Source organism: Heterodontus francisci, chromosome 28 (genome assembly GCF_036365525.1).
Source record: "Heterodontus francisci isolate sHetFra1 chromosome 28, sHetFra1.hap1, whole genome shotgun sequence".
Classification (NCBI taxonomy): Eukaryota; Metazoa; Chordata; class Chondrichthyes; order Heterodontiformes; family Heterodontidae; genus Heterodontus; species Heterodontus francisci.
The window spans coordinates 27,108,535-27,131,843 of record NC_090398.1 but is presented as its reverse complement, the minus strand read 5'-3'; the positions used below and the strand labels follow the sequence as shown (position 1 = coordinate 27,131,843).

General features: G+C 45.0%; 1 protein-coding gene across 1 annotated transcript in view; it reads left to right on the top strand.

Annotated features, from left to right (window-relative positions):
* The first annotated feature begins 14,582 nt into the window (after positions 1–14,582).
* The window catches only part of LOC137385156 (NACHT, LRR and PYD domains-containing protein 12-like), a 60,436-nt gene continuing 51,709 nt past the window's right edge, over positions 14,583–23,309 (top strand). The window contains exons 1-2 of the mRNA XM_068060101.1: positions 14,583–14,638; positions 19,945–20,111. Of these exons, the coding sequence (XP_067916202.1) occupies positions 20,007–20,111 (105 nt within the window). The 5' untranslated portion in view covers positions 14,583–14,638; positions 19,945–20,006. The remainder of the gene's footprint in view (positions 14,639–19,944; positions 20,112–23,309) is intronic.

The window sequence follows — 23,309 nt, the reverse complement described above, 5'->3', positions numbered from 1 at the left end:
GATTTAGACATGAATATAGGAGGTGTGATCAGTAAGTTTGCAGATTACACGAAAATTGGCGGTGTCGTAAATAGTGAGGAGGAAAGCATTAGATTACAGGACGCGATAGATGGGTTGGTAAGATGGGCGGAGCAGTGGCAAATGGAATTTAATCCTGAGAAGTGTGAGGTGATGCATTTTGGGAGGAATAACAAGTCAAGGTAACATACAATGAATGGTAGGACTCTAGGAGGTATAGAGGGTCAGAGGGACCTTGGTGTACTTGTCCATAGATCACTGAAGGCAGCAGCACAGGTAGATAAGGTAGTTAGGAAGGCATATGGGATACTTGCCTTTATTAGCGGAGGCATGGAACATAAGAGCAGGGAGGTTATGATGGAGCTGTATAAAACGCTAGTTAGGCCACAGCTGGAGTACTGTTTACAGTTCTGGGCACCACACAATAGGAAGGATGTGATTGCACTGGAGAGGGTAAAGAGGATGTTGCCTTGGCTGGAGCATTTCATCTATGAAGGGAGACTGAAAAGGCTAGGGTTGTTTTCCTTAGAGCAGAGAAGGCTGACGGGGGACATGATTGAGGTGTAGAAAATTATGAGGAGCATTGATGGGGTAGATAGGAAGAAACTTTCTCCCTTGGCCGAGGGATCAATAACCAGGGGGGCAGGAGGTTTAGAGGGGATTTGAGGAAAAATGTTTCCACCCAGAGGGTGGTTGGAATCTGGAACACACTGCCTGAAGGGTGGGTAGAGGCAGGAACCCTCTCAACATTGAAGAAGTATTCAGATGAGCACTTGAAATGCCATAGCATACAAGGCTACGGGCCAAGTGCTGGAAAATGGGATTAGAATAGGTAGGCTTGATGGCTGGCATGGACAAGGTGGGCCAAAGGGCCTGTTTCTGTCTCTGACTCTAATGCTGTTCCTCTGAGCTCCAGATACCCTGGGTATAGTTTCTTGACTAATATTTGCTGAGTTTGGAGCAGAGATTGTAGTGAATGAGGAACAATTTTATTCCACAGGAACGTTCCGAGGAGCGGACAGTATAGACAGTGACATATGGCTGGAAGAGATTAAAGAGATAGGGAGGATATCAGGCAAGAAGGATTTGTAATCGGCAGGGAAAAATCTTCAAACCAATTTACTGGCAGATTGGGAGCCAGCGGGTCTTGGCACAAAGGCAGTGAACAGGTATGAGGGACTTTATCCAGGTCAGTCATTGCAATGTGGCACTGAGAATCATTTCCAAAATTGGCTTAGTGACAGGAAACAAAGGGTAATGGTCGACGGATGTTTTTGTGAGTGGAAAGCGGTTTCCAGTAGCATTCCGCAGGGCTCAGTGTTGGTCACTTGCTGTTTGTGGTATATATTAGTGATTTGCACTTTAATGTGGGAGGCATGATTGGGAAAATTGCAGGTGACAGGAAAATTGGCCATGTAGTTGATAGTGAAGAGGATAGCTGTAGACTCCAGAATGATATCAATGGTTTGGTTGAGTGGGCAGAAAAGTGGCAAATGGAATTCAATCCGGAGAAGTGTGAGGTAATGCATTTGGGGAGGACACATAAAACAAGGAAGGATATTGAAAGGGGTAGAAGAAGTGAGAGACCTTGGAGTGCATGTCCACAGGTCCCTGAAGGTGGCAGGACAGGTAGATAGATTGGTGAAGAGGGCACATGGAATGATTTCCTATATTGGCTGAGGTATAAAATACAAACGCAGGGATGTAATGCTGGAACTGTATAAAACGCTGGTTAGGCCACAGCTGGAATATTGCGTACAGTTTTGGTGACATTACAGGAAGGACATAATTGCTCTGAAGAGAGTACAGAGGAGATTTACAAGAATGTTGCCAGGGCTTGTAAGTTGCAGCTATGAGGAAAGATTGGATAGGGTAGGGTCGTTTTCCTGAGAACAGAGTGACTTAATTGTGCTTTACAAAATTATGAGGGGCCGAGATAGAGTAGACAGGAAGGACCTGTTTCCCCTGGTGGAGAGGTCAATTACCAGGGGGCGCAGATTTAATGTGATTGGTAGAAGGATTAGAGGGGACATGAGGAAAAACTTTTTCACCCAGAGGGTGGTGGGTATCTGGAATTCACTGCCCGGATCAGTGGTGGAGGCAGAAACCCTCAACTCATTTAAAAGGACCTGCACATGAAGTGCTGCTGTAACCCACAAGGCTGTGGAGCAGGTGCTGGAAGGTGGGATTAGATTGGAGGCTAGTTTTTTTTCAGCCAGTGCAGTCATGATGGGCTCAATAGCTTCTTTCTGTGCCTTACCCTTTCTCTGGTTCTGTGGTTTTATGGGGGAATTAGGATTGTAGGAGGTGAGGGAGGAATGAAAACTTCGGAAGTTAGGACCATAATAGGTAGACAAACCTGGAAAGAGTAACACGGAGACAGAGGAAAGGGAATTAGACATGGGGGAGTCAGGAGAAATATAATTTTAAGTAAGAAATTAATTTTCAAATTCCTTGAGATTCTAAATTGAATCATCCGTCAGATTTTTAAAAATGAAATTAAATTATAAATTTACAGTCACACAAATAATAAGGAATTAGTCAATGTTACAGTTTCACTTATTTATGACACACATTTGCTGATTCAGTTGCAGTAAGTGAGACTTGGAGTATAATATTCATGGGGGTGAACATCCTGATCAAGGCTGATCAATAAACTGAAGACTGTCTGATGAATTTTATAATCATTGCTCTATTGCTAATAAATTACAATGATTGGTTGACTGTGCATTTTATTCTGGTGTTTGATTCCAAGAATTGCAATCTTTGTCCCTTGCGATCTGTGCCCTTTTATAGTCCAATAATAATCAGGCTTTGTGCTGAACAATGAAATTGGAAACATCCTTTTTCTGTGGCATTTTCTGAACCACAGATCACAGAATCGTTACAGTGCCGAACGAGGCCATTCGGCCCATCGTGCCTGCAGCAGCTCTCTCAATGAACAATTCACCTGATACCGTCCCCATGCCTTCTACCTGTAACCCTGCACATTCTTCCTGTTCAAATAACAGTCTAGTTCTGGTTTGAATGCCTTGATTGAATCATCTTCCACCACACTCTCAGATAGAAGAGTTGAGGGAGAATTTAGTCATTGTTACCATACATAGAATCCATGACATTGGATAAAAGCTCAGTAATTCAGTTCGAATTTGACTGAGACCGTGTGGGATTCAGATTCTCCTTGCTCCAAACAACAGGGCGTGTTGTGTTGTGATGAAAAGTCTGAAGGTTGTGTTTATGACTGGAATGTGGGATTAATCTTTAACTAGGGTGTGTGCAGAACACACAACTCTAACCCACCAGGCATTCTGCAACCAGAATCCAGAGACACAGCACAAGGTAAGGACCCTGAATTTACTGAACACAATTATAGACTTTTTATGTACCCGAATGGACTCCTCGCCTTTTCTCTGCGTAGTTGTTCAATGTTATTGATAAGTTGTAATATCCATAATGGATCGAGTTACAAAGAATTGTTTTATTCGGAAATTCACTGACTGGAAACAGCACCATTTAACAAAATAAAACTGCCAAATATAGTCTCGCTCGCTAAAATTCTACTGTTGTAAATAATGTTTAAATATATTTCTAGTGTATGAACAGTGTAAGTCTATAATTGTGCAAAGATGGGAGGCAGGTCAGAAGATTGGACAGAATATTAAAAAAAAAAGCAAAGAATGACTAAAAGATTGATAAGGAAGGTAAAATTAACATACGAGAGAAAACTAGCTGGAAATATAAAGACAAATTGTAAGAGCTTCTATAGATATTAAAGATTTAACAAAGTGAGTGTTGGTCCTATCGAAAGTGAGTCTGGGGAACTAATAATGGATAGTAAGGAAATGGCAGATGAACTGAACAGGTATTTTGCATTGGTCTTCACTATTGATGATGCAAGTAACATTCCAGAATTAGTTATAAGTTAGGAAATGGAAGGGAGGGAGGAACTTAAGAAAATTACAATCACCAGGGAAGTGATACTGAACAAATTGTTGGAGCTGCAGGCTGACAAGTTCCTGGGTCCTGATGGACTTCATCCTTGGGTGATAAAAGAAGTGGCTAGTGAGATAGTTGATGTGTTAGTTTTAATTTTCCCAAATTCCTTAGGTTCGGGGAAGGTTCTGTTAGATTGGAAAATAGTGAATGTAACTCCTTTATTCAAAAAGGGAGGGAGACAGAAAGCAGGAAACTACAGGCCAGTTAGCATAACATCTGTCTTCGAGAAAATGTTAGAAGCTTTATCAAAGATGTTATAGCAGGACACTTAGAAAAATTCAAGGTAATCAGGCAGAGTCAACATGGTTTTGTGAGAGGGAAATCATGTTTAACCAATTTATTGGAGTTCTTTGAGGGAGTAATGTGTGCTGTGGATGAAGGGGAACCGGTGGATGTACTGTACTTCGATTTCCAGAAGACATTTGATAAGGTGCCACTTCACAGGTTATTGCAGAAAATAAAAACTCATGGTGTTAGGGGCCAACAAATTGGCATGGATAGAAGATTGGTTAGCTGACAGGAAACAGAGAGTAGGCATAAATGGGTAATTTTCTGGTCGGTAAGAAGTAACGGGTAGTGTGCCACAGGAATCAGTGCTGGGGCCTCAACTTTTTACAATTTATATAAATGACTTCGATGAAGGGACCAAAGATATTGTTGCTAAATTTGCTGATGAAACAAAGATAGGTAGGAAAGTAAGTTGTGACGAGGTCATAAGGAGGCGACAGACGGATATAGATAGTTTAAATGAGTGGGCAAAGACCTGGCAAATGGAGTACAATGTGGAAAAATGTGAAATTGTCCATTTTGGCAGGAAGAATTAAAAAAACAAGCACATTATCTAAATGGTGAGAGGATGCAGAGGGATCTGGGTGTCCTCATGCATGAATCACGAAAGGTTAGTATGCAGGTACAGCAGGAAATTAGGAAAGCTAATAGAATGTTATTATTTATAATGAGGGGAATTGAATACAAAAGTAGGGAGGTTGTGCGTCAGTTATACAGGGCATTGGTGAGACCACATCTGGAATACCGTGTACAGTACTGGTCTCCTTATTTAAGGAAGGATGTAAATGCGTTGGAGGCAGTACAGAGAAGGTTTACTAGACTAATATCTGGAATGGACGGACTGTCTTATGAGGAAAGATTGGACAGCCTATGCTTGTATCCGCTGGAAATTAGAAGAGGAAGAGTCGACTTGATTGAATCATATAAGATCCTGAGGGGTCTTGACAGGGTGGATGTGGAAAGGATGTTTAGGATGTTTCCTCTTGTGGGAGAATCTAGAACTAGTGGGTCACTGTTTAAAAATAAGGGGTTGCCCATTTAAGACAGAGATGAGAATTTTTTTCTCTGAGGGTCGTGAATCTTTGGAACTCTCTTCCTCAAAAGGCGGTGGAAGCAGAGTCTTTGAATATTTTTAAGGCAGAGGTAGGTAGATTCTTGAAAAGCAAAGGGGTGGAAGATTATCGGGGGTAAGTGGAAATGTGGAGTTGCAGTTTAGCCATGAACATTTTGGATGGCGGAGCAGGCTCGAGGGGTCGAGTGGCCTACTCCTGCTCCTAATACACGTTCGTAAACGGTAATGACCGCAAAGCTAGAGTCCAGGACTCTTCAACATAATCCCTAACTATCACTGAAATTTAAAGTTTCCAGCCCTGAGTTTGGGGGAGGGGGTATGGGGTGGTGGGAGTGGAGAGGTTGATGGTTATGGGGTTGCGGTTGGGGGTATTCTTTTATCCGTATTGAGTTCAGGATTCTTCGGTCCCAAAGTGAGTGAAATGCTGCCTTGTTAAAGGGGAGTCGCGATCAGCACTTCTCCAGAATTTAACTCTTGCATTTGTGAATAAGTCTGAAGATTTCAGGTACAATATGAACTGAACACCCATAAACAGGTTATTGTTGGGTCAATACTGACATTTAAAGGCACTATTGATGAGTCCATCTATCACTTTGCTGATCATTGTGAGGTGGCTGATAGGGTGATAAGTTTAGACTTTGTGGATAAGATACAGCTGGTCAATGTTTTATATTGTCCAATATGTCAGTGTCAGATGCTTTGGAATTGCTTGGCTCAGACAGCTTGTTATGATGTTCAGCTCTTCAGCTGCTACTGGTGGAATGTAGTCACAACCCAGAGTATTCACTGTGTTCCACTATTTCAGCATCATCTTAATATCAAGTACAGTGACTCTGTAAGTGTAGCAATCTCTTACAATTCTCTTTTAAACTCGCGTGTTGTTGCCCCTTTATTTCAGGATAAGCATGTTCATGGATCCACAGAATCAGGGTTAGTTCCTTGGCTTGCAGGAATTGAAGAACTGGGCAGTAAGACGACAGATTATGTGGGAAAGATTATAAACAGCAGGTTTCATGGCGAGCGTTTAAATTGAATTGATGACACAGAAATTTTTCAGGCAAGGGAACCGGATTTCCCTTCTGAACAACAAACAGAAAGAACTGGGAGAAATGCAGTCACTGTTACCACGGTTAAAAGATCAGTAATTTCAGTGCTATTTAACATTATTAGGACAGTGTTGTACAGGGCGGGGAATGTAGGGACGATGGATCAAAACAAGAAATGCTGGAAATTCTCAGCAGGTCTGGCAGCATCTGTGGAGAGAGAAGCAGAGTTAACGTTTCAGGGCAGTGACGCTTCTTCAGAACTGGCAAATATTAGAAATGTGAAAGGTTTTAAACAAGTAAAGCGGGGGTGGGGCAAGAGATAACAAAGGAGATGTTGATAGGACAAGGTCACAGAATAGCTGACCAGAAGGTCATGGAGCAAAGGCAAACAATATGTTACTGGTGTGTTGAAAGACAAAGCATTAGTACAGATAGGGTGTTAATGGACTGAAAACTGAACAGCCGCAAGAATAAACATGAAAAAACCCAGTGGGTAAGCAAACTGAACAAACTAAGATAAAATAAAATAAACACACGAAAAAAGAAAAAAATAACTAAAAATAAAAGTAAAATGGGGGACCTGTTATGCTCTGAAATTATTGATCTCAGTGCGCAGGCTGTAGTAAATGAGATGCTGTTCCTCAAGCATGCGTTGATGTTCACTGGAACACTGCAGTAATCCCAGAACAGAAATCTGAGCATGAGAGCAGGGGGGAGTGTTGAAATGTTGTCGAGTCCCGTCGGGTTGGGTCGTGTAGTCATGCTGTACGGGCAAATAACATTCGTGCCACACAAGTGCAAGGCAAAGAGCATCTCCAGGAAGAGAGAAACTAACCATCTCCCCTTGACATTTAATGGCATTATCATTGCTGCATCCCCCACCGAGATAAACATACAAAATAAGAGCAGGAGTAGGCCACTCGGCCCCTCAAACCCGCTCTGCCATTCAACAAGATCACGGCTGATCGGACTGTAACCTCAACTCCACATTCCCATCTACCACCAATAATCTTTCACTCCCTTGTTTATCAAGAATCTATGTACCTCTGTCTTAAAAATATTTGGAGACGCTGCTTCCACCGCCTTTTGAGGAAGAGAGTTCCAAAGATTCACGACCCTCTCCTCATCTCTGTCTTAAATGGGTGAGCTCTTATTTCTAAACTTATTTTGGGGCAGCACAGTGGCGCAGTGGTTAGCAGCGCAGCCTCACAGCTCCAGCGACCCGGGTTCAATTCTGGGTACTGCCTGTGTGGAGTTTGCAAGTTCTCCCTGTGTCTGCGTGGGTTTCCTCCGGGTGCTCCGGTTTCCTCCCACATGCCAAAGACTTGCAGGCCATTATAAAATTGCCCCTAGTATAGGTAGGTGGTAGGAGAATGGTGGGGATGTGGTAGGGAATATGGGATTAATGTAGGATTAGTAGAAATGGGTGGTTGTTGGTCAGTACAGACTCGGTGGGCCGAAGGGCCTGTTTCAGTGCTGTATCTCTTAAAAAAAAAACAAGGGGTCACAGAGCTGAAACGTTAACTCTGATTTTCTCTTCAGAAATGCTGCCTGACCTGCTGAGCATTTCCAGCATTTTCTGATTTATTTCAGATTTCCAGCATCTGCACTATTTTGCTTTTGTACGAATCGTTCTGTTTAACTCCATTCATGGTCTCCTTCCTCTTCCAGCTCAGCAAGACGCCCTCTGAGAACACTCCATTTCTCGAATTCTGGTCTCTTGTATATTTCACCCTCTCTTCACTCCAACTATGGTGGTCACACCTTCTGCTGGTCCTGATCTCTGCTCTGCAATTCCCACCTAAACCTCTCCACCTCCCTCTCCTCAATTTGGACACTGCTTAAAAATGACTAACTTGATCAATCTTTTGGCCACCCCTCGTTCTACATCCTTTATTCAGCGCCCATCTTTTGTCTGATTTGGCTTCTGTGAAGCGCTTTGGGATGGTTTCTGATGTTTAAAGTGCTGTGAAAATATAATTTGTTGTTAAGTGTTTATTATCCCAGTGTCGGTGAATGAAACAGTAGGTAACTGAATTTTACAAGGTCTCAAATTTGGTTATAAATTATTGCCGGAAGATAACTTCAGCTATAGTTTGGAGAAATTACTGATGTGACCGAGTCACTTTTAGCTTTCCACAGTGGGTAAAGAAAAGTACGCTGACTGATAGTTTTAATTGAACACACGGGTGAGGGCAGACAAACAGTGAGACACACATATAGTTGGAGAATTATGATTGCATATAATTGTCAATGTGTAATTACACATTATTGGTGTTTTCTGAGATTGGAAAACCCGTTAAGATATTCCACATATCAATGGTCTCATTATCTCACTGTTTAAAAAGGGACGATTACAAACTTAGCGAGACTGTTAATGTTAAAAATATGAGATATAAGCGCCCAAACCAATTTCAAGAATTACAAGACAAAATTTCACATTCTAAGACTTTTTGTATACAACTAAACTAAAAGAAATCCCCATTTACTAAGTAGCTGATACCCCAGATTACAAATCATGATATTTTCATTACTTGTTAAAATACTTGAAAACCTCACAACACACTTAGGCATTACACATTCCTCTTTGATGGTGAAATATTTGTTATTAAAAGTCTCAAACTCCTCCCACCTGCAAAGGGTTGTATCTCCCAGACCTCTTCAATATCAGTCTCCTCTTCGAGTACTTCTCCGAGCTGGGCACCTGTGAATAAGATGATTCCTGGTGATCCATCACAAAATCAGTAAAATTTAATGGGAACCTCACATCAACAGTAAATTCTCCTTTTGAAATAAAGATATTACAGAAGTATGATTTTCAGCAGAGATAACGATGTAACAGGGGCGGATGGTCCCAGTGTGATCAGACAGTGTGTAACCCAGGGAGGCTGGACCCAGTGTGATCAGACAGTGTGTAACCTGGGGAGGATGGACTCAGTATGATCAGACAGTGCGTAACCCGGGGAGGATGGACCCAGTGTGATCAGACAGTGCGTAACCCGGGGAGGATGAACCCAGTGTGATCAGACAGTGTGTAACCCGGGGAGGATGGACCCAGTGTGATTAGACAGTGTGTAACCTGGGGAGGATGGACCCAGTATGATCAGACAGTGTGTAACCCGGGGAGGATGGACCCAGTGTGATCAGACAGTGCGTAACCCGGGGAGGATGGACCCAGTGTGATCAGACAGTGTGTAACCTGGGGAGGATGGACTCAGTATGATCAGACAGTGCGTAACCCGGGGAGGATGGACCCAGTGTGATCAGACAGTGTGTAACCCGGGGAGGATGGACCCAGTGTGATCAGACAGTGTGTAACCCGGGGAGGATGGACCCAGTGTGATCAGACAGTGTGTAACCCGGGGAGGATGGACCCAGTGTGATCAAGCAGTGCGTAACCCAGGGAGGCTGGACCCAGTGTGATCAGACAGTGTGTAACCCGGGGAGGATGGTCCCAGTGTGATCAAGCAGTGCGTAACCCAGGGAGGCTTGACCCAGTGTGATCAGACAGTGTGTAACCTGGGGAGGATGGACCCAGTGTGATCAGACAGTGCGTAACCCGGGGAGGATGGACCCAGTGTGATCAGACAGTGCATAATCCGGGGAGGATGCACCCAGTGTGATCAGACAGTGTGTAACCCGGGGAGGATGGACCCAGTGTGATCAGACAGTGTGTAACCTGGGGAGGATGAACCCAGTATGATCAGACAGCGCGTAACCCGGGGAGGATGGACCCAGTATGATCAGACAGCGCGTAACCCGGGGAGGATGAACCCAGTGTGATCAGACAGTATGTAACCTGGGGAGGATGGACCCAGTGTGATCAGACAGTGTGTAACCTGGGGAGGATGGACCCAGTATGATCAGACAGTGCGTAACCCGGGGAGGATGGACCCAGTGTGATCAGACAGTGCGTAACCCGGGGAGGATGAACCCAGTGTGATCAGACAGTGTGTAACCCGGGGAGGATGGACCCAGTGTGATCAGACAGTGTGTAACCTGGGGAGGATGGACCCAGTGTGATCAGACAGTGTGTAACCTGGGGAGGATGGACCCAGTATGATCAGACAGTGCGTAACCCGGGGAGGATGGACCCAGTGTGATCAGACAGTGTGTAACCCGGGGAGGATGGACCCAGGATGATCAGACAGTGTGTAACCCGGGGAGGATGGACCCAGTGTGATCAGACAGTGTGTAACCCGGGGAGGATGGACCCAGTATGATCAGACAGTGCGTAACCCGGGGAGGATGGACCCAGGATGATCAGACAGTGTGTAACCTGGGGAGGATGGACCCAGTGTGATCAGACAGTGTGTAACCTGGGGAGGATGGACCCAGTGTGATCAGACAGTGTGTAACCCGGGGAGGATGGACCCAGTGTGATCAGACAGTGTGTAACCTGGGGAGGATGGACCCAGTGTGATCAGGCAGTGCGTATCCTGGGGAGGATGAACCCAGTGATTTAAAAAAAAAATCTTTCACCTAACTCCATATAGCTGCCTTTGCCCGATATCCTTTTAAATGAGATTAGAGAACAAATATGCATTAATTTGAGGTGTAAGTCTATCATTTGGCCCAGCATCAATTGCTGTTTGCAGCAGAGTGTTCCAAATTTCTGCCACCCTTCACATGTCGAAGTGTTACTACACACCTCATTCTGTAATTTGTAGACTCTCTCCCCTCATCCTAAATTCCCCAACTAACAGAAATGGCTTCTTTCTATTTACCATAACCATTCCCATAATATGTTGAAAATTTCACTCAAATCACCTTCTTAATTCCAGGGGATGCAACCCAAACCTCTGGAATCTCTCTTTGAAATTTAACCCTTGAAGTTCCAGTATCACTCTAGTAAATCTGTGCTGCACTCTCTCCAAGGCCAATATATCCTTCCTAAGATGCCCAGAACTAACCACAGTACTCCAGGTTAATGTGTGTCTGGAGAAATGGTGCAGGAGAGAGTTTCAGATTCTGGGGCAATGGGATAAGGTCTGGGGCAGGATAGACCTGGAGAAGATGGAGAGGTTACACCTGAACACAGCTGGGATCAGTGTCCTCACTGTATAGTTCACTGGTACTTTGGGAGATGGTTTAAGTTAATTGGGCAGTGGGGTGAGCACCAGAATAAAATGTCGTGCGGGGAAACTAGATGCACAGAGGACTGGGAGAAGCAAATGGAACTAGTGTAAATAATAGTGCAATAATACAAGGGAATGGACAGCAGCCAAATGTGAAGCAGTCTACGATGTGTTTGGAGTGCAGATACCTGAATACATGTGGCATGGTAAATAAGGTCGGTGAGATACAGGCGCAAGTCGCCACATGGAAGAATGATACAATGGCAGTAGCAGAGATACTCCAAGAAGGAGCAAATTGGGAACTTAATATTCCTGATTACAAGGTATTAGGGAACGTTAAGAAGGGGTGTGTTTGCAATCTGGACCAAAAAATAACTATTGTAGCTCTGGAGAGGGTTGATGTTGTTGAGTGGAGAAGGACAAGAATGTATTCGATGACAATTAAACAACAATAGAGGAGCTATTGCATTACTGAGTAATATAGGCCACCAAATAATGGAAAAGTGATTGAGGAGCAAATTGCAGGCAATTTATAGGAAGATGTAAGAACTGCAGTGTAGTGATGAAGGGAAATTTCAATCATCCTAATATAGACTGGGATAATAACAGTGTAACCTACAAAGAGTGGGAGAAATTCCTAAAATGTATACAAGAGAACTTCCTTTATCAGTGTTTCCAGCCCAACAAGGAAGGATGTTTTGCTGAATCTAGTTCTATGAAGATAAGAACATAAGAAATAGGAACAGGAGGCCCCTTGAGTCTGTTCCAGCATTCAGTACGATCATGGCTGATCTTCTGCCTCAACTCCACTTTCCCACCCACTCCCCATATCTCTCGATTCCCTGAGAGATCAAAAATCTATCTATCTCGGATTGAAATATTCTTAATGAGGAAACATCCACAATCCTCCGTGGTAGAGAATTCTCAAGATTCCCTCTGGGGAATAAAGTGGAGAAATGTAGCATGTTTTAGTGGGAGAGCATTTGTGGAACTGTGATCATAATCTCATCCAGCTTCGAATAAATAGTAATGGGAAAGGACAAGGTACAATCAAGCATAAAAACTTCAGTTCAGGACAGGAGGACCACTATTGAACGGATCTGGCTCAGAGGATTGTGAAAAGTGATCCAGCATAAGATCTATGAATCAAAATTGGTCCAGCAAATAGAAGGATGTCAAATAGGAGATGATCAAGACACATTCCTATTGGAGCACGGGAAGAAGGAAGGAACGGCATTCACACCGAGAGCAGCCTGGGTGATAACCGATATACAGGTCAAAATGAGATGGAAAAATACAGTACATGGGAATTGTAAAGTTCATACTACAGTAGAGAACAAAACTGAATGTAACAAATGCAGAGATCTTAAAGGGAATATGAAGGGCCAAGAGAGCATATGAGAATAGATTAGTGGCAAACATAAAAGGGAATCCAGAATTGTTTTATAAATACATAATAATGAAAGGGTAGTCAGAGGAATAGTGGACCTGATTAGGGACCAAAAAAATGAGAATTTATGGAGGCAGAGGGCATGGATAAGGTATTAAATGAGTAATTTACATGTGCTTTCACTAGGGAAGAGGAGGCTGTCAATGCAGCACGAAAGGAGGAGGCAGGAGTGATATTGAGTAGAATAAAAATAGACAAAGAGAATGTCCTTAAAAGGTTGGCAGTCCTTTAAAGTAGAAAAGTCATCAGGTCTGATTGAGATGCATTCTGAGCTAGTGAGGGAAGGAAGGGTGGAGACTGTGACCACAATCTTCGAATCCTCCTCGGATGAGGGGTGGTGCCAGCGGACTGGAGGATTGCAAATGTTACATCCCTGTTCAAAAAAGGGAAGAGGGATACACCTGCCAACAACAGGCCAACCAGCCGAATGTCAATGATGGGGAAACTTTTGGAAACAATAATCTGAATAAAAATTAATTGGCACTTGTAAACTTATGGGCCATCTAAATTGAAAGTCAGTCCGGATCTGTTAAAGGCAAAGTAAGTTCTGCCTAAAGTCTCAACTGTCATCAATGAAGTCATGAGGTTAATGAGGGTAGTGTGTAGATCTTTTCGTACCACCTGGACTTCAAAAGCTTCTGACAAAGTACCCTGACTCAAGACAGCTTCGCAAATTACCATAAGTCTAGACTTGTTACCCTGAGGCCATATGATAAGGGCCTGGTGATACTTAGGGACTTGTCGAAGGACGGAAAGCGGAGACAGTGAGATGATCTTACAAGACTGACCGCGGCCCAATATAATGGAGCTCCCAGGGGTTGGTATCAGGACCACTGCACTATTGTGTGTATATTAATGACCTGAACTTGGGTATACAGGACACAAAACCCAGTAAACAGTTCGGGGAATAATGACATGCTTCTGGAGGACATTGACCAGACAGGTAAATTGGGCAAACACATGGCAGATGAAATTTAGCAGAAAAGTGTGCATGTAAATTTTGGCAGGAAGAATAAGGCAGAGGCAAATATGTATGTAGTGAGGTACAATTTTAAACAAGTGCAGCAACAGAGACATGTTGGCGTACCTGAAAGGGCTGGAGGCAGATCACGTTGAGAAGGATGTTTAAAAAACATATTTGTGATCCTTGGCTTTCTTCATAGAGGATTAGATTAAAATAAAACTATGGCTTATACTAAACCTACAACACTCGATGTACAGTTACATCACTGGCACACTAGCTTGTTCAATTCTGGCACCACAATATCAGAGAGATATCAGCCTTGCAGAGGATCTTGGAAGAGACTACTAGAATAGGAGAGAAAGGATGAGGGACTTTCATACTCTGCTCTGATAAATCTTGGGCATACATACCAGCACGAACTGACTCTCATTCAGAAAGATCATCAACTGCGAAATGGAGAATTCACTATCAAGTAAGATCAGTACAGACCAGAACCCTGCTACAAGTGAAGAAGCTGACACAGGACCCAGTGAACCAGTACAGAGAACAACTCCGCTTCACCTGCAGGAAGGTGATCAGGACACAGGAACCTGTACCAGATCGACAGCATTCAACACCCTGCTACAAGGGAAGGAGATCAGGACACAGGAACCAGTACCAGGGAAGCGACTCATTCTCCCAGAGATGTAATACTTGATAATAATACAAGTATTGAACGAAATACAGGTTAGTAGAATTAAACTCATTACAGTTGTTCCAAGAATATCTGATACCTCAATTACTACAGCAAAACTCTCCATTCCTTCACTGACCAACAAAAAATATGTAATAGACATGGAACAGTAGTTCACAGCTGTAATTGGTGCATATTCTGGATTCTCTTTGCTGCACCTGTCTTTTATTATTTCATTTTGTTAAGGAAGAAGTGCCAATGAGGTAGTAATTGCTTTTAACGTGCAAAATAGGCACTGCCCCGATCCTCCCGCGCTCGCACCCCGATCCTCCCGCGCTCGCACCCCGATCCTCCCGCGCTCGCACCCCGATCCTCCCGCGCTCACACCCCGATCCTCCCGCGCTCGCACCCCGACCCGCCCCCGCTCGCACCCCGACCCTCCCGCGCTCGCACCCCGACGCTCCCCCGCTCGCACCCCAATCCGCCCGCGCTCGCACCCCGATCCTCCCGCGCTCGCACCCCGATCCTCCCGCGCTCGCACCCCGATCCTCCCGCGCTCGCACCCCGATCCTCCCCCGCTCGCACCCCGACCCTCCCCCGCTCGCACCCGGATCCGCCCGCGCTCGCACCCGGATCCGCCCCCGCTCGCACCCGGATCCGCCCCCGCTCGCACCCGGATCCGCCCCCGCTCGCACCCGGTCCCATGACCCCGTTCATCTTGGTGGTAGAGGTTGTGGTTTTCGAAGGTGCTGTTGAAGGTGGCTTTGTAAGTTACTGTAGTGCATCTTTTCGATGGTACACACTGCTGCCACTGTACACTGGTGGAGGGAGTGAATGTTTAAACTGGTGGATGGGGTGTTGATCTAGCTGACTGCTTTGTCTTAGATGGTTTCGAGCTTCTTGAGTGTTGTTAGAGCTGCACTCATCCTGGCAAGTGGAGAGTATTCCATCAGATTCCTGATTGTAGACAGTGGGCAGGCTTTGGGGTGTCAGGAGGTGGGTTACTCACTGCAGAATTCCCAGCCTCCGACATGCTCTTGTAGCTACAGTATTTATAGAGCTGCTCCTGTTCAGTTTCTGGTCAGTGGTAACTCCCAGGATGTTGATGGTGGTGGGGTGGGTGTGGGGATGGGGTGCTCAGTGATGGTAATGCCGTTGAACATCAATGGATGGTGGTTAGATTCTCTCTTGTTGGAGATGGCCATTGCCTGGTGCTTTCCTGGTGTGAATGTTACTTGCCATTTACAGCCTAAGCCTGAACGTTGTCCAGGTCTCGCCTGCAGGCACGGACTGCTTCAGTATCTGAGGAGTTGTGAATGGTACTGAAAACAGTGCAATCATCAGCGAACATCCCCACTCCTGACCTTATAATGGAGGAAGGGTCATTGATGAGGAGTTGAAGATGGTTGGGCCTGGGACACTTCCCTGAGGAAGTCCTGCAGCCTATGGTGCAACCTAACAGTGCGTGAACATTTATGTAATAGTGATAATATGATTGAGTTTAATTCGTGTTTTGAAAGGGAGAAACGCGAAGCAGCTGCTAAGATTCCAGATTTAGGTAAGGCTGACTTCAATATGATGAGACAAAGACTGTCAACAGTAAACTAGGCAAAGCTGTTAATGGGTAAAATGATAGCGAATCAGTGGGAGGTGTTAAAAGAAGAATTTGTGATGCAGAGCCAGTTTATATCCCTAAGACTGCAATCGATCAAATGCTGCCTTGATGTCAAGGCCAGTCACACTCTCATCTCACCTCTGGAGTTCAGCTCATCTGTCCATATTTGGATCACGGCTGTGATGAGGTCAGGAGCCGAGCGGCTCTGGTGGAACCCAAACTGAACATCAGAACTGTCAATGATACCTTCAATAACTTTGCTGATGATTGGGAGCAGACTGATGGGGCAATAATTGACTGGATTATATTTGTCCTGCTTTTGTCACAGGACATACTTGGGCAATTTTCCACTTTGTCGGGTAGGTGCCAGTGTTGTAGCTGTACTGGAACAGTTTGTCTAAGTTAGTCCTGGAGGACAGGTCTTCAGTACTACTGTCAGCATATTGTCAGGGCCCATAGCCTTTGCTGTATCCAGTGCCTTTGGACGTTTCTTGCTGTCACTTGGACTGACTCTAATTGCAGATATCCTAACTATAATCTTCCAAAGTTCTCTCGAGTCGGGAACCATTCTTTTAGATTTGAATATTGTGCTGCTATTTAAGAAAGGTGAGAGAGTGAAACCAGGGAATTAGAGACCAGTTAGCCTAACATCTGTTATCAGGAAATTACTAAAGTCTGTCATAAAGATAGAGTGACTGAACACCTTGGAAAATTTTCAGCTGATCAGATAGAGCCTTCAGAGATCTGTAAAGGGTAAGGTGTCATGCTTTCGAGAATTGTGACAATGAAAAATTACAGACTGCAGCAGAAGAGTTATAAAAATTGACTTTGCCTTTCAAGAAAATGGATAATCCTGCAAATGATGGCCACACATGCATTCGGATAGTGGCACATTGTCTGTTTAGAACAAAGAATATCTTCAAAGCTAAGAGCTGTCAATTGTTCCCATCCTACACCCATCCTGAAACATTCCTGAGTTGAATGGAATAAAAACAATAAAGGCCTGAAATACTCGGCAGGTCTGGCAGCATCTGTGGAGAGAGAAGCAGAGTTAATGTTTCAGGTCAGTGACCATCAGAAATGGCAAAGGCTGGAAATAATGCGGGGTTGGGCAAGAGATAAGCAAAGAGAAGTCCCCCTCTGAACTGTCTGCACTCCGTTCTCTCAGGTCTAACCCCGACAGTGCCATCAAACCTGCAGACAAGGGTGGTGCTGTTATTGACTGGTGTACCAACCTCTACCTTGCAGAGGCTTAGCACCAACTCTCAGACACTTCTTCCTACTTCCCCCTGGACCATGACCCCACCACCGAACATCAAGCTACTGTCTACAGGACTGTCACTGACCTCATCTCCTCTGCAGATCTTCCCTTTACAGGTTCCAACCTCATAGTCCTGCAACCCTGGACAGCCCGCTTCTACCTCCTTCCCAAAATCCACAAACAGGACTGTCCCGGCAGACTCATTGTTTCAGCCTGTTCCTGCCCCACTGAACTTATTTCTTCCTATCTTGACAATAACTTTTCACCCCTGGTCCAGTCTCTTCCCACCTGTGGTGGTGCAGTGATAATGTCACTAGACTAGTAATTCAGAACCCAGTTCTGGGGACATGGGTTTGGATCCCACCACCACAGATGGTGAACTTTGAATTCAATTAATAAATCTGGAATTAAAAGCTGGTCTAATGATGACCAGGAAATCACTGTCGACTGCTGTAAAAATCCATTTGGGTCACTAATGTCCTTCAGGGTAAGAAATCTTTTCCTGGTCTGGCCTACATGTGACTCCAAACCCACAGCAATGTGGTTGACTTTTAAAAATGCCTTCTGAAATGGCCAAGCAATCTGCTCAGTCCAAGGGCAGTTAGGGATGGACAACAAATGCTGGCCTCGCCAGCGACACCCACATCCCACAAACAGATAAAAAAACATCCGTGACTCTTCTGACACCCTACATCATTTTGACAATTTTCAGTTTCCTGGCCCTAACCGCCTCCTCTTCAGTATGGACTTCTAATCTTTCTACACCTCAATTCTCCACCAGGACGGTTTGAGGGCTCTCTGCTTCTTCCTTGAACAGAGGCCCAACCAGTCACCATCCACCATCACCACTCCTCCACCTGGCTGAACTTGTTCTCACATTGAACAACTTTTCCTTCAACTCCACTCACTTCCTTCAAGTAAAAGGTGTTGCTATCGATACCCGCACGGGTCCTAGTTATGCCTGTCTTTTTGTGGGATATGTCGAACATTCCTTGTTCCAGTCCCACTCAGGCCCCCTCCCCCAACTCTTTTTCTGGTAAATTGATGACTGTGTTGGTGCAGTTTCATGCTCCCGCCCTGAACTGGAAATCTTTCTCAACATTGCTTCTAATTTCCACTCTTCTCTCACCTTTACATGGTCCATCTCTGTCACTTCTTCCTTTCCTCAACTTCTCTATCTCCATCTCTGGGGATAGGCTGTCTACTAATATTCATAAGCCCACTGACTCCCACGACTACCTTGACTACAATTCTTCACACCCTGCCTCCTGTAAGGACTCCATTCTATTCTCCCAGTTTCTGTGTCTCCGATGCATCTGCTCTGCTGATGCAACATTCCACGACAGTGCGTCTGATATATCTTCCTTTTTCCTCAACCGAGGATTCCCCCATCACTGTGGTTGACAGGGCCCTCAACCGTGTCCAGCCCATTTTCTGCACTTCTACCCTCGCCCCGAAGAACGGCGACAGGGTTCCCTCGTCCTCACTTTCCACCCACCAGCCTCCACATCCAAAGGATCATCCCCCGCCATTTCCACCACATCCAGCATGATGCCACTACCAAATGCATCTTCCTCTCCCTTCCCCTGTCAGCATTCTGAAGGGATCGTTAGCTCCGCGACACCCTGGTCCACTCTTCCATTACTCCCGACACCTCGTCCCCTTCCCACGGCACCTTCCCATGCAAATCACAGGAGGTGTATTACCTGCCCATTTACCTCCTCTCTCCTCACTATCCATGGCCCCAAACACACCTTTCAGGTGAAGCAGCGATTTACTTGTACTTCTTTCAATGTAGTATACTGTATTCGCTGCTCACAATGTGGTCTCCTCTGCACTGGGGAGACCAAACGCAGACTGGGTGACAGCTTTGCGGAACACCTCCGCTCAGTTCGAAAGCAGGACCCTGAGCTTCCGGTTGCTTGCCATTTCAACACACCCCCCTGCTCTCATGCCCACATCTCTGTCCTGGGATTGCTGCAGTGTTCCAGTGAACATCAACACAAGCTCGAGGAACAGCATCTCATTCCCCGATTAGGCATGCTGCATCCTGCCGGATTGAACATTGCATTTAATAATTTCAGAGCATGAAGGGTTAGTTATTTTTTCTTTTTTACTTTTTATTTGCTTGTTTTATTTTGTTTCATCATTCATTTTTTTTAACCATGTGCCTACCCATTGCTTTTTTCATGTTTGTGCTTTGGGCCAGGCTGTTCTATTGTTCTGTCAATTAACACCCTCTGTGCTTTGTCTTTTACCACACCATTAACGTACCATTTGTCTTTGCCCCATGATCTTCTGGTCAGTTATTCTCTGTGACCTTGTCCTATCAACACCTTCTCTTTGGTTATCTCTTGCCCCACCCCCACTTTATTTGTTTGGTAATGCTCACAGGAGGTTTCAGCTGTTTGATATCAGAGGAAATGTAACAGTCTGGATAGAATACCGACAATGTGTTTAGTTTTCTCCATTTGTGTTCACAGATCCGAACTCCACAATCACTGATTTCCTGACAAAGTGCGACGATTACCAGCTGTTCAAGTTGATGAAATTCTACCGGGACAGACTAGAACAGGCGATTGAAGAAGGAGTGGAGGGACTCAGTCTCATATTAAAAGAGGAGGACCATTTCACTGGACAAGAGCATCAAGTAAGTGGGAGGGATACAGAATGAGGTTAATTTGTTCTAATGTCACAGAACTGTTAGAATATAGTCACATGGGAGCATAGGAAATGCTGGGTAAAAAATGACCAAGGTCTGACTCGCCTTCTAACATTTGGGCAGTCACATACTGCACTGATAATGGAGTTGTTAATTGTTAACTGATCTCTATCAGCTAGTCTACAACAGACCCAGGTATGTGGAAAAGCCCAGAGGTGGAGAGCTTTGGGAACCAGAGGTCTAAAGTCACCTGTTCCTTCCAAGCGTGTTACACTCACCACGTTTGGGTCCAGTGACATAGTGATCATGTTACTGGATTGTTATACCAGAGATCTGGACCAATAATCCAGACACCTGAGATCAAATCTCACTGTGGCAGTTTGTGAGTTTGAATTCATTAAATAATATTGTATATTTGTCAAAACCCAGCTGGTTCAGTAACATCCTTTATGGAAGGAAAGCTGCCGTCCTCATCCAGCCTGGCCTACCTGTGACTCCAGACACAGTGGTGTGGTTGACTCTTAATTGCCCTTTGAAATGGCCTAGAAAGCCACTCAAACTGCTACAAAAAGTATAATAGTAAAACCAGGTGGACTGACCAGAATCGTATTCAGTCACACAGCCCGCTGACCCTCCAAATTCCTCAGTAACATCTGCAGACTTGGAAAAAAAATTGAAAGAACTTATCCCACAGCTCAGTTAAGCAACAGCCTGACCTAGGTATGATCAAGTCTAACCATCAATCAATATCCCAGACTCCTCCATCACTATTCCTAGGTATGTCTTTTCCCACCAGACAGAACGATGGGAGATGGTGGCCCAGTGATATACAGTAAACAGGGTTGGCCACGAGAGACCTCAACATTGACTCTGAATCCCGTGAAATCTCATGACCTGAGGTCAGACATGGACGAGGAAACCACTTTCTGATTATTGTCCTCCCTCAGTTGAGGAATCTGTATTCTTTCATGTCACGTGGAAGAAGCAAGGGCCCAGAATTTACTCTGGAGGGGGTGAGGGTGGAGAATCTGTAATATCCATCAAGAGTGGCTCAGAAGAACCACTCCTGACCGAGCTGGCCAATCCTGAAGGACATATCTGGCAGACTGGGCATGCAGAGGATGGCGAGAGAACCAACACAAGGGAAAAAATCTACTTGTCCTCACCCATCTATCTGTCGCAGATGTATCTGTCCATGACCGTATTGGTAGGAGTGATCACCACACAGTCCCTGTGGAGACTAAGTCACGTTTGGGAACTGAAGACTCCTCCATCATGTTGTGTGCACTACCACCGTTCTAAATGTGATGATACAGAATAGATCTATCATCCAAAACTGAGCATCCATGAGGTGCTGGGAGCCACGAGCAGCAGCAGAATGATATTTCACTACATTCTGTGACCTCGTGGCCTGTCGTATCCCTCACTCTACCATTATCATCAAGCCAGGGGACCAACTCTGGTTCAATGAGGAGAGTAGGAGAGCATGTCAGGAGCAGCACCAGGCAAACTGAAATTGAGGTGCCAACATAGTGAAGCTACATCATAGGACTACATGCTGAACAGCAGAAGTGGCATGCTGTAAACAGACAAGCGATCCCACAACCAACAAATCATAAAACTTTACAGTCCTGTCACACCCAGTCATATAGTGCTGGACAATTAAACAACTAACTGAAGAGGACGTTCTGCAAACATCTGCATCGTCCATAATGGCGAAGCCCAGAGTGCAGAAAACAAAGCTGAAGCATTCGCAGCCATCTTCAGCCAGAAGTTTCAAGTAGATGATCCATCTCTGCCTCCTCCTGAGGTCCACACCTTCACAGATGCCGGTCTTCAGCCGGTTTGATTTACCCTACGTGATAAAAGGAATGGCTGAGTGCACTGGACACAGCAACTTCTATGGGCCCCGGCGATATCACATCTGCAGTGATGAAGTAACCACATCTCTAGGAAGCTGTTCCAACACTGGCAGCTGCCTGACAAATTGGAAGAATTGCCAATGTATGTCCTGCTCCACAAAACGCAGGACAAATCCATCACCCAATCAATTACTGCCCCATAGGCTACTCACAATCATCAGCAAAGTGATAGAAGGTGTCGTCAACAATGCTCTCAAGAGGCACTTACCAATAATCTGCTCATCGATGCTCAGTTTGGGTTCCACCACAGACACCCAGCTCCAGACCTCATTATGGCCTTGGTCCAACTCTGGATAAAAGAACCAAATTCTAGAGGAAAGGAGAGAGTGTTGGCCCTTGACATCAAGACAACATTTGACCGAATGTGACATCAAGAAGCCCTAGTACAATTGAAGTCAATGGGAATCGAGGAAAACTCTCCACTGGCTGGAGTCATGTCTAGCACAAAGGAAGATGGTTATGGTTGTTGGAGGCCAATCATCTCAGCCCCAGGACATCACTACAGGAATTCCTCAGGGCAGTGTCCTTGGCCCAAAGATCTTAAGCTGCTTCAGCGATGACCTTCTCTCCATCATATGGTCAGAAATGGGGATGAAGATTGCACCGTGTTCAGTTCCATTTGCAACTCCTCAGATAATGAAGCAGTCTGTGCACACATAGAGAAAGACCTGGACAACATTCAGGCTTGAGCTCACAAATGGCAAATAACATTCGTGCCATACAAGTACCAAGGTACAAATCAGGAGTGTGATGGAATATTCTCCACTTGCCTGGATGAGTGCGGCTCCAGCAACACTCAAGAAACACAGCACCATCCAAAACAAAACAGCCTGCTTGATTGGCACCCCATCCACCACCTTAAACATTCGCTCTCTTCACCATCGACGCACAGTGGCAGCAGTATGCACCATCTACAAGATGCACTGCAGTAACTCATCAAAGCTCCTTCGACAGCACCTTTCAAACCCATGACCTCTACCACCTAGAAGTACAAGGGAAGCAGGTGCATGGGAACATCACCACCTCCAAATTCCCCTCCAAGTCACACACCATCCTGACTTGGAAATATATTGTCATTCCTTCATTGTCACTGGGTCAGAATCCTGGAACTCTAACAGCAGTGTGGGTGTACCTTCAACACATGGACTGCAGCGGTTCAGGAAGGCAGCTCACCCCCACCTTCTCATGGGTAATAAATGCTGGCCATGCCAGAGGCATCCACGTCCCATGAATGAATAAATAAAAACTGTCATATCTTAAATTA